The 11,899-nt window shown below is 40.8% G+C and overlaps 1 protein-coding gene across 2 annotated transcripts in view; it reads left to right on the forward strand.

The window, feature by feature from the left end:
* Positions 1 to 11,388, forward strand: part of LOC131360780 (ephrin-A2-like) — a 118,972-nt gene extending 107,584 nt beyond the window's left edge. For both annotated transcript variants that reach the window (XM_058401507.1, XM_058401506.1), the window contains exons 3-4: positions 4,291 to 4,356; positions 8,676 to 11,388. In XM_058401507.1, coding sequence (XP_058257490.1) covers positions 4,291 to 4,356; positions 8,676 to 8,797 — 188 coding nt within the window. In that variant the 3' untranslated portion in view covers positions 8,798 to 11,388. The remainder of the gene's footprint in view (positions 1 to 4,290; positions 4,357 to 8,675) is intronic.
* Positions 11,389 to 11,899: the final 511 nt, after the last annotated feature.

Consider the following 11,899-nt stretch of genomic DNA (forward strand, 5'->3'; position numbering starts at 1 on the left):
CTCAGATTTCAGGAACCAGGGTGCAGGGGGCAAAAGGGAAGGTCTGCAGGGTGCGCAGATTTCGTAAAGTGGGATTCACGGTATAGAGTAATCAGTAACATGTGCCTCAGTGATCCATCCATGTATCTGTTATTGTGACAGATCTTGTGAGCTGCTGTCTGCTATAATAAATGTTAAAGAGAAATAATACAGTACGATGTGTTACCAATGACCCATGGACATTAAACAGACTTGTGGGGGATTCCAGAAATGACAAATCTGTTTTTTTATATACCTTTTTGTTATGTTTGCCTGATGCTCTTTTTTGAAGGACAGTTTAAATTGTGAGCCACGCAGCCAGTGGGAGTTTTATTTGATAGGCTATGCTCTATAGTTTTACTTGGGTTGCATGCCACCGTCCTCTATTGCTGAAGCGTTTAATACCCTAACGACTGTTTGCATTGCTATATTTGTTTCCAGCAGTCTTCACCTTCACTCACATTGACACGTGAGACATTTACATTGCACATACTATTGTGTTTAGTAAGGTGAGCCAGGGCAGAGAGTTCAACCACACCCCGTGGACCTCACGTGGTCAGATTTTGCCTGACCCTCCTCTTCCATTTTGTTTCCAAGGGCTCTCCTCTGGATGAAAATGTCAATTTGTCAAACACTACATACGCCATTAGCTCAGCACTTAGCCGCACAGGGCTAGATGGGTGCAAACCAGTTACGGACGCCATCAAGCGGAACGCTCTCCAAATTATGCTGATTGGCCAAATCATATTTAGCCGTTGGGGAGGTTCCTGATGGGAGTAATTGTGTCTCCGGCAGCCTCGAGTCTGCTGTCATTACCATTTTTTGGACAAGAACAGCTAAAAGCCATTAACCTGAAGGGTATGTGGCACCGGACACCGCTCACTGTTGATTCTTCGTCCTCCAGATGCTCCGTGCTCAGCGTGCCAAGGTCACAGCGGGTACGCCCCTCTGCCTGCTCCATCCTCAACCTGCAATCTCTCAGGGCTCGTGAAGGGGGAGAATTTGCCAGGGTGAATCTGTCCCAGTTTTGCTAATGGCCCAGGCGAAAGGTGTCCTTTGGCCTGATAAAAAGGGCTCCCGCTGGGCCAAGGCAAAAAGGAAAAGCTTAGGGCAGCATGCCCGATGCATTAATGAGGCAATTTCAACTCTTTTTTTTTTTTTTCTTCTGTTCTGTTTTGTTTTCTCTTCTGTTTTGTGCATGTTGTGTTTTTTGCTCCAACCTAAGAGGATTTCAGAGGAAAGTCATGTGTAACCAAAGCTAAACTGAATATTGCATTTCATCTTAAATGAATACAGCTCATTAACTGGAATTGAACGATTCCTTTGACCCTGCTCCTTTTTACTTGTGGCTGTCTGTCCCATGTATCTAGAGAGCCACCGATTGGCTGGTGAAGCAGAGACAGAGGTGATGCACAGCTTATGGCCTGGCAGTGAAAATAGCGCATTATGTGTCACGACACTTGATCCTAAAAGCACCACTGTACAAATGGCTTGTTTGAGGACTAAAAGCACATTTATTATCATCACTGACTCTGCGGTCATTTGCGAAAGCTCACTGCCATCTGTTGTCCTTAATAACCGTAAAGCTTGCAAGCTGGAAATGCGCTTCTTTAAATGCTCTGCTGTCTGCAAATGGGGAAAATCCAAGGACATGTACATTGCGGCTGTGCTGAAACTGGCCCCTTGAGAAGGAACTTTACAAAACATTTGATACATTTCATTAAAATATGCTACTTACATAACAGACCCAATCACCGGATAGCAAATAGTACAGTAGAGCTCTAGCCTAGGCCCGCTTCTACCTGACAAATCTGTCTGTCTCACCGCTCCATATTTCACTGCTTATTATCTTCCCAGTGATAGAAAGCTATTTTGACTGGGGGAAAAAGCAGTGGGTTTTGCACAAATTGTCCACCCCCTCAACCAGCAGGGCGTCACAGAACTTATTCCCCTCCACGGGATGTTGTCAGTCCTGGAAAGAGGAGAGGCGGGAGACAGAGAGGGTGAACAACAAAGGAAGAAAGACAGAAGGTTCAGAATTTTTCAGGGATTCAAGCACAGGGGATTCTTCTGCATGTCCTGAACTGGTTTTAATGCCCTCCGCCTGCCGCTCAGTGGCTTTGTGTGCCCTTTGTCCCCGACAGCAGCCTGGGCAGGGAAGCACTTACGCTGCCTATTCAACGTTCTCTCCTCCCGCTTTTCCCCCTCGGAGAACTGTTTGGCTACTACCAATATTGTAGCTGTCATGGCCCCTGGGGTTACGGGGTGAAAAGGGCCGCCTGAGAGGAATAGGGAGTGGGCGAAAGGAGGCTTAGCTTGGTTATCCTCAAACAAAAGAGCTTGTCCATCACCCCAGGACTTGCACCCACTCTAAGTGTCTGAGAGGGCGAGTGGTAACTGTGGCAGTCTGACACGGCGCTCCACACACACACACACAGACACACACACACAGATGCATAACGCCTCTCTTGTAATTATGCATTACCCATATTTCCATATTTAGAAAAAAAAAAGTTTGCAAAAGGAAATGCTAATCACTGGGTGTTTCCATCAGCGTCTGGTATGCAAATACTCTGAAAAGAGTGTGACAAGATTATAAGCAAAAGGCGGCAGCTAAAGCGTAAACAAGCCCGGACAGACTAGAATTAATTCTTACTAGTAAAATTCATTCGTATTGCCTATACCATAGTCATTATTTGTGTGTGTGTGTGTGTGTGTGTGTGTGTGTGATCATTTCTATTGTTTCTATTCAGGCTTCACGCAAAAAAAAAAATTTGCATGCACACATAATCCGCTAACTCAAACTGTGTATCTCATTTTATAGCCATTCACACACACACACACACACACACACACAATACCTGAAGCACTTAAACATTCTGATACCTTGTTACTCCAGTGTAACACACACACACATTTTTGTGACATTTACAAATATCTTAACATATAAAAATATAATACATGTATGTTTCTAATCACCTTTATTTTAACATCTCATTTTTTAATCCTAGAAAATTTCCTAAATCTAGAAACCAAAAAATATTAGACTTTCACGTTTTTTTTAATGGTGTTTCTTTTATATATATATAAATATATATAAAAAAAAAGCACTTAATGTTGTCAGGAAGATGTTCCTGCTCTCTGCAAAGTTAGCAGTTATTTTTGGCCTCCATACACACTCAGGACATTTTGGTCCTGACAGTTTTCAAAAACACCACACACACATACACACACACACACTATCCCGAAAAGAACTAAAGAAGACTCTATCCTTATCCTCAGTATATCCAAAATAAAACTTTCTGGATCTTTTTATGAAAACTGTATTTAAAAAAAATATATTGTTTCCTCGTGGGGACCAGCCACAGGGTCAAAGCTGTCAGATTCCTGTCTTTGTAGGGACAGAAAGACCGGTGCTCAGTTGGAGAGAGCAGCTCAGGGTTATAAGGTTATAAGATCCAGCACCGAGAGTGGCGTCAAGCAGCTGTGATCAGCCATCAGTCTGAACTGCTCGAGATTTCACTCTCACTTTTATTTTTTTATTTCACTCTATTTATTATTTATTTATTATTAATTATTCACAAAGTTATATAGTATATATATATACATATACATTTATATTTATATAAATGTATATATATATATATTATATTTTATATTAATTTATAGTATATATATATATATATATATATATATATATATATATATATATTTAGTTCATTATAGTTTGATTCAAAACTGATCAACAACCAGCAGAATAAAAGCTGCAAAGGCAGCCGTGTGTAGTCTTTTATTTTCTATTCTTAAAAAAATAGTTCTTGGTAGAAAGACATTATGGAGTAAAAAGGTCCTCAGTATGCGTCTGTGTTGATGATGTTATCGTTGGAGGTCCATGGAGCACAAGCGTGTTTCACAAAGCCATATGGCGCACGTGTGTGAGGCATAAAATGTGTGCGTGCAGCCACATGGGTCACCAGACGAGCGATGACGATTTGTTCTTTACACTCGAGTCACTAGGTTCTGATGGTTAGCCTGATGAACTGGAATAGCTCAAGGCCAGAAACATCTGAGGCCTGATTTTGACCGCATGCACGTTTGGTAAAGATTTGAGCCTTGTTGGTTAGACTTGTGTAAGCAATGTCATCAACTAAGTATTAATGGCTCTGGCTTTTTAGTATACTTTGAGACGGGGATTTTTCATTCTGTGTAGCCGTTTTGTTTACGAAGTCGTTTACAGCTGTAATCTGTATCTGTCACTCTGTTTCTCCACAGCGTCCCCACATCCAAACCTTGCTGGAAAGCCTTGCTTGAAGCTCAGAGTGTACGTCAAGCCTACAAGTGAGTATATCCATGAATCTACGAGGCTTTAATGCCCTGTCATGTTTTTTTTTTCTGTCCATCAGTGTTATTTATGCTGCAGGCTTGATGATGTGAAACACAAGTTCCCGGATTCCTGCACCTCCATCCAAATCATCCCCTGTCTCGTCCGATTTATAAGCTTGATGCCTGGCCATTTATATGAAGAATCTCCGACCACGCTTTATGGTCTGATCTCTCGGGAGCACAGTCGTAACTCCACAAATAAAATAATGCTCCTCGGGGCAGATTCCGTAGCAAGCTATTCATCTGACAAGGGCCAGATAACAGTCAGAAAGCCCTGACCCTTCCACTAATCATTCCACGGTGCAGCAACCAGGGGGTTTTCCAACCTCTCTTTTATATACAGAATCTTCCAGAAGGTGCTCTGTTAGTTTAACCCTGGCTGAACACACTACCTAGTGAACACACCTCGTGACCTAGGTGTTATGAGGCTCTGTGTATACATTTTTATTTACAGATCATGAACATTGAAATTCTTCAATTTAGACATTTAGAAAGATTATATTTGACCAGTGCTCAATTATTGAATACTGATTAGTTTTATAAGCTTCTTGCTTATCAAGCTGTCTCATTCAATAACTAATAAATATTACAGTGAGTCTGTAGTGAAAAAGATTTTGAGATTATTAAAACACATTATTACGAATATATGCTTTTGCCTCCTGGTGGTCCAGTGGCGGGATCCCGTGCTCTCGTTGCGGCAGCCCGGGTTCGATCCCCCAGCAGGGCGCTAACCCAGCCACTGAAGAGTTAACTTTCAGTGCCGGTCCCAAGCCGGGTTAAATGGGAGCATTGCGTCAGGAAGGGCATCCGGCATAAAACCTGTGCCAAATTGAAACATGCAGACCAAATGATCCGCTGTGGTGACCCCAAATAGGGAGTGGCCGAAAGAACAACAACAACATTACGAATATATGCTTTTCAGTACGTTCCGTTTCTCTTGGTGTATTCTCCAAGACCTAATGTACAATATACAATATTCCACCTTCAAACATTGCAGTTGTCCTGAAGATATTTACTCCTGAAATTTTCCTTTAACACTATAAACTTCTGCCCCAGTTACTCCTTCAGTTTCACTTCAGTGTGCTGAGCGAATGCACATAGCTCGATAATGTTATTAATAATTAATATTTAATGGCCCACTGTTCGTTTTCCGCTGCTCTGTAAACTTTCTGATGATTTGTGTAGTTAAATCTTGAAGCATGTCTCTATAACATCTATAGCTTAAGGGTATTGATGCTGTGTTTGTCTAAAACTTGGAATTTACACTCAGAAAATCAACATGGCTGCATCAACTATAAACAAAAGAGCTCTTCTTAACATGTATATTAATGCTTCTTAATGCTGTATGTTTAATCTGATATACTTCATATACAAGGACCAGTAAAGGTCATTGCATTTTTCTTTTATTTAGTTGTGCCTGGAAAAAGCTGCTTTACATAACAAGTGAACAGAACTAGTCCACAAAACATAATAATAACTGAATTTACAGAAATGAACCAGTTCAAAAGTTTACACACATGTTGTTGGATGATCAGCGACAGATTTTATGTTTTGTGATGTTTCTTCACGAGTCCCTTTGTTTGTCCTGAGCAGTTAAATATCTCACAGATCTTCAGAAACATTTTTCAACATTTTCCGTCAGCGGCTATATGATGCTAAGATCTATCTTTTCTTACTGAGGACAGCCGAGCGACTCGTACACAACTATTACGTTACTACTATTACTACAGTACTACTATACTGTTACCTCTGTTCTATTACAATAGCTGCAAACATTCAGTAAGAGGCAGGGGGGTACAAACTTTTGAACAGGATGATTGGTTATTATTTAGATTTTAAAGATCTTATTTTTTCATGTAGTACTGCTACTCAGAAGTGAGTTAATCTGTTTTCCAGAAGACAAAATAAGAAAAATTTACACGCTGTTCAAAAGTTGATGCCCCCCTACCTGTTAATCTGTCCTGTTGCCTTCTAATCAAGCGTTTGTAAACTTTTTGTAAATTATTATTATTATTATTATTATTATTATTATTATTATTATTACTTTAGATTGATGAGCCTACAGATATATTCCACTGATAAATCTAGAACATTTTACTTTACAGTAAAATTTGAGGTAAATATACTCTGAATACAGGTTGTAAATAGATCCTGGATGTGGATTGGCTAAGGTTGACTGTGTTGTGTATTCATCCTGGATGATGATTGGCTGGCGGAAAGAAACTTATAAAACCAGGTTTACATCAAACTACCACCACATGAGATTCAGGTACCACCCTAGTGATGAAGTTGACTAATTTTCTCCCCAAATTCCAGCTAGAACGTTGCACTGAAGTCATGACCTCTGATCATCAGCAGAGTGCTGAAAATGCAGACGTTAAGCCAGGTTTCAATAAACAGTGCAGCGTTGAGGTTTCTCAGACCTGCACAACATCAACGCTAAGAAATGGTTCACGAGTCACACGAGGGCTTAGCAGGGCAGCTTTGAAAGTAGCCAGAGTGACAGTGGAGTTAGCACCAGTACTACAGGTATTTACACAAGGCCCAGAGGAATGCATTATACACCGCTGAGCATTGAGAGGAGTTGGTCAATATTTGCACTAGCTTTATTTTAAAAAAGACTCATTTCCTAGAGTCGTGCTTTTAGGGCACGTTATAAATTTAGACGAGAAGCCTTTCGGGGAGCAGCCCATTAGTCTAATGTAATTGTTAACAAACGGACTCGCTCTGAGATCATCAGTTCCAGCGAGGAGTCGAGACAATTACATGCAAATTGAAATGATCCTTTTCTCACACTGCCATTTATCTGTTTACGATAGCGCTCCCGGTCTCTGCAGCCCATCGAGTTAATGTACACTGCCCTTCAAAACAATTTCACTTCACAAGCGTTTGGACTGTCTTTTAAAATGCATGCGCAACCAGACAAGTGCTTTTCCTTTGTGAATAGTCAAGGTCCTTTTGAATTGATAAGCGGAAGCGGCGAGTCGGATTTCATACCTTATTCAACGAGGTGTGTGTGGATTTTGCACTGTCTTGAATTCAATTTCCACACAGCGCAGGCAGCGGCCTATCATCCTTGTGAAAGCGCCGTATTCATATGTGCATATTGGCGATTGAGAGGAAACGTTAGAAGAAGGGACGCCCAGCGCTAAAGCGTTTTATTATACGACCCACCTGGCCTTTTCGCCAGCTCAGCTCCCACCATTACCATAATTCCACGCACTAAGTCTGCTACGCCTCTGTTTATTTTCATGCTCTCTGCCAGGCCTGAGTCCTAATCTTGCCGCATAGACAGGGGTTAATCTCACCCCCAGACCTCCACTTTAATTCCCCAGGAATGGGGCTGAAATTACCCAAATCCAGTTTGGCGAAAAGGGGAAGTTAGGGAAAGGAGAAGAATGGCGAATTTGTTGGTGTCCGACATGTTGAACGTGTGCACGTGATGGTGAACCTGTGAAAGCTTTTAAGAAACCTCAGGATGATGGAATACCGTGTGCACAAAGGGAACAAGGTCGCTTTGGTTAGTTTCTAATATAACTATTATTATTATTATTATTATTATTAAGCGTACTGAGACATGATTAACTCATGTGAGAGAGATTTATTAATCACAAACTACATCATGTATATCTAGCAATAACAAAAGCCATCAGGTGTGAGCACTCATGATGTTTGCTGGGAAAATAATTGCCTTAAATTGCCATTTTGTAATTGTAGTAGCCGTGTAATTTGTACTAAGTGGTATGTAAACAATCATTTTCATTAGCACAAATGAAAGGAGCCTGAGGCATTTATAAACAATGAATGAAGTCAAGTATACAGGCTTTACAGTGCAGTTGGCTTCCTAGGAATAAAGGGAATATGGTAATTATACACCTTCCATCCGCAGAGCTCCATATGTTTTTAGCCTTGTGTATAGTTGAGGGTTTTTCTTCTAGCACGTGTGTCACTAAAACACAAAAGCCTGGATCTGACAGCCATGGTGTGCATGTATGGTGTGTTTCATGCTCTTTGATGCTATCTGCATAGTGAGGAAAAAAACGACAGCAAAATCGCTGCACTCGTCTTTCCCGCTTAATCTAGGTCAGCCAAGACAAGAGCATTTTGTCAATAAAGTGTCACTTTCATTGAGGCTGGCTCTCAATCCTCAAGTGTTGTATTTTGAGAAGAAAAAAAAAAAGTACTTCCGAAGAGAAGACGTGCTAGAAACGTTTGACTCACATCCTCATCTCCCTCTCTCTCTCTCCTTTTTTTTTTCTTCCTCTCTCCTACAGATGACTCAGTGTACGAGTCGCCGGAGCCGTTTCTGACAGATGACAGCAACAGCGGTCACTTCCTGTCCCCGTGTCTCTTTCTCTTGTTGCTTGCGCCCCTCGTGCTCTTCGGCTCATCCTAGCACCGTGGCTCTTCACAGCGGAGCACATACACACACAAATACACATATATATATATATACACATACACACACACACACACACATATATATATAAACACACACACGTACAGATCCACCTCCCAATCCAGCATGCAGCTTAGCACTGCTGCTTCTCCCTGAACGAAAAAAAAAAAAAGAGAAAAAAAATCCCATAACCCGCCCACTAAATATCCCCTTGTTGTTCATTCAGTTCTGCATCTTCATCTGATGATAAAAGACTGCCATTGAGAAAAGACTCATTTAAGGGGGGAAAAAAAAATTATATATGAAATAATATGAGAAAAGACTAATGGAAAGGGAAAAAAGGGGGGGGGTGTTGCTTCTTCTGTCATGCACTAAGTGAAGATGGCTAAAAATCTGCTCTATGATTTTCTTCACAAGCGTCTGAAACATCTGCGTGTTTGTCTCCGCCGACGTGCCCCAAGTAGAAACCACCCGTCGAACCGCCATCGATCCTGTGGATGTAGTTACTCTACAGCATTTCTGCGCAGCATTTAGAGAAAGAGTGCATTTTGCAGGGCATGTGTACCTTTCTCTGAGCAATCCCCAGCGCCTTTACTGAAAAGAAATAAAATATAGAGAGAGATCTGAAGAAGAATCCAGGAAGTAACTTCAGCGTACTTCAGTAAAGAAAGTGGATGGAGTAGAAAATGAAGCATTGCACACAGAGTTTCCAGAGAAACAGGATGTTTTGGTGTTGGTCATGAAGGACTTTTGTTTAAAAAAAAAAAAAACAAACAAAAAAAAAAAAAAAACAAGTTTCTCTGGAAACTCTTTTTACTGCATCCATGATACTCTAGGTGACAATTTATTAGGAACACCTGTATATCAATCTATGCAGTTATCCAATCCATCAGGAAGTCCAGTGGAAGAGGAGCAGTGAAGATGGAGGTCAAGAACTTCAGATAATTTTCACGTCAAACATCAGAATGACGACTGAAGATGTAGGGGGCGGGGTCTAATGAGCTGCAGAGGCGAATCTGGACTGTTGAAGATCAAGAAAAAGAGCAATGTTTTTCCAATCTGTTCAGATTAGTATTAAAACTGAGAGGAAGTCCATGTGGTCTTCTCCTGTTGTAGCCTGTTGTGTAGATTCTGAGATGTTATTCTGTTTATCACAGGTGTAAAGGTTTTTTTGAAACATCTTAGCCTTCCTGTCAGCTCAAACCAGCCTCACAGTGTCTAAAATATTCAAACCAGGACACTTGGGAAGATTATTAAAGCTCTTGACGTGCCTCTGCAGGATTCTGGGCGTTGTGTTACTGCCACATGACTGGCTGATTGGATAATTGTATAAATGAGCAGGTGTTCCTATTAAAGTGGCCAGTGAGTGTATATATATATAAAACAAAACATCAAGAGGAGGTCTTTTCTGTGAATTTGCCAAAGACATTAGTTGAATCTTTTTTTTTTTTTTTAAACAGGGAAGAGTGGGTTAGATGTGTCGGCTCTGGTTCGAGATCCCGAGCAGCCACGCGATCATACGAGGGGAGCTGCATCAAAATAGCGTTTTTTTATTACAGTCTTTTTTTGCCGTACAAAACGAATGTTGTGTAGAGTAGAAAATAATATTAACCAGTTACAAAATGCCTTTTTATTCCTGGTGCTCAGTCTGAAAGCAAATCTGTCACAAAAGCTACAGTGCCAAGTGATGGCGGGGGGTTTGTGTGTGGGGGGGTAGGTGGGGTAGGGTGGGGTGGTTATGCCGTGTTGGTGAAGTGTTAGTGTGTTTCAGGTCTTTAATCGTCTCAACCCGATCTCTCTCTTTGTCTCTCAGACGCTCCCTCTCTCTCTCTCTCTCTCTCTCTGTTTCTTACTCTCTCTCACTCTCTCTCTCTCAGATGCTCTCTTTCTTTCTCTCTGTTTCTTTCTCTCTCCGTTTCACTTTGTCTCTATCATTCTCTTTCTCAAACGCTCTCTCTCTCACACTCTCTCTCTCAAACTCTCTCTCTATCAGTTTCTCTCTCTGTCTCTCTCTCAGATGCTCTCTGTTTCTTTCTCTCTCTTAGATACTCTCTCTCTCTGACTCCCCCCCCCCATTTCTGAATGTGCCGCTTTTTCTCCGTGCTGAGCCGCTCCACATAAATCTCCTGTAACTGCACTAACCCACGCCCTGTACACACTCTCACTCGTGCAACGGCCCAGAACCAGCTGGTCACTGTGACACGCAGACTGCGGGCCTGAAGGACTAAAGTTGCACGAGAGAGCGAACGAATGCCTCAAAAGTTCAAAATGTAGAGGGAGGTTATCAATTCAAGTAGCACTTCTGCTCCAGTGGACGCTTTCATTCTGAAAGAAGAGGAGATTATTCAGAAAAAAAAAAAATATGTGGGATTATATGTGTGAATTATTTTGTGACTGTACAAAAATGTTAATAAGGAAAAAAAAAAAAAAAAAGATTTGGGGGAAGAGCTGGTTTTGAACATAGGCAAGATCGAAAAAAAAATGACTTTTTTTTTTTTTTTTTAATGCTAGTTGGAACTTTTATATTTTACTTTATTCCATGTTATTTTTTACATTTTCTTTTCCAAAAAAAAACAAAAAAAAAAACCCACACACACAGTGGACATTATTCATATGTGATATGAAGTTACAATGTAGAACCCTTGAATTCCTAGCGCAATGATGGTACCAGTTCTGCAGTCCAACGAGTCTAGAGATGTTTGCTGTTGTTGTCGTTGTTTCCTGCTTGTATCACATTCTGGTACATGTAGTCCTGTAATGATTTTTTATTTTTATTTTATTTTTTTGGGGTTGATGTTTCCAGTACAGAACCTTTCATGGTGTTATCATCGGATCGTTTTTATTTGAAAATCATGTGGATGAAACATTTTTGCATTCCTATTAAATGTTCCAATGTTTTGGAAGAGGAAAGCTACAAGGAAAAAAAAAAATGGAAACAATTAAAATAAAGCTTTTTGTCTATAGTAGAATTTTTTTTCTGATTCTGAATGCTATGTTTTGGGGTGATGTAGTGTGGATCAGCGCTAAACGCCAGTGAGATGATATCCGCGCTGCAACATTATTATTATTATAACCAGTTCCTTCATTATAGTCCAGAGG

Source organism: Hemibagrus wyckioides, linkage group LG10, assembly GCF_019097595.1.
Source record: "Hemibagrus wyckioides isolate EC202008001 linkage group LG10, SWU_Hwy_1.0, whole genome shotgun sequence".
Lineage (NCBI taxonomy): Eukaryota > Metazoa > Chordata > Actinopteri > Siluriformes > Bagridae > Hemibagrus > Hemibagrus wyckioides.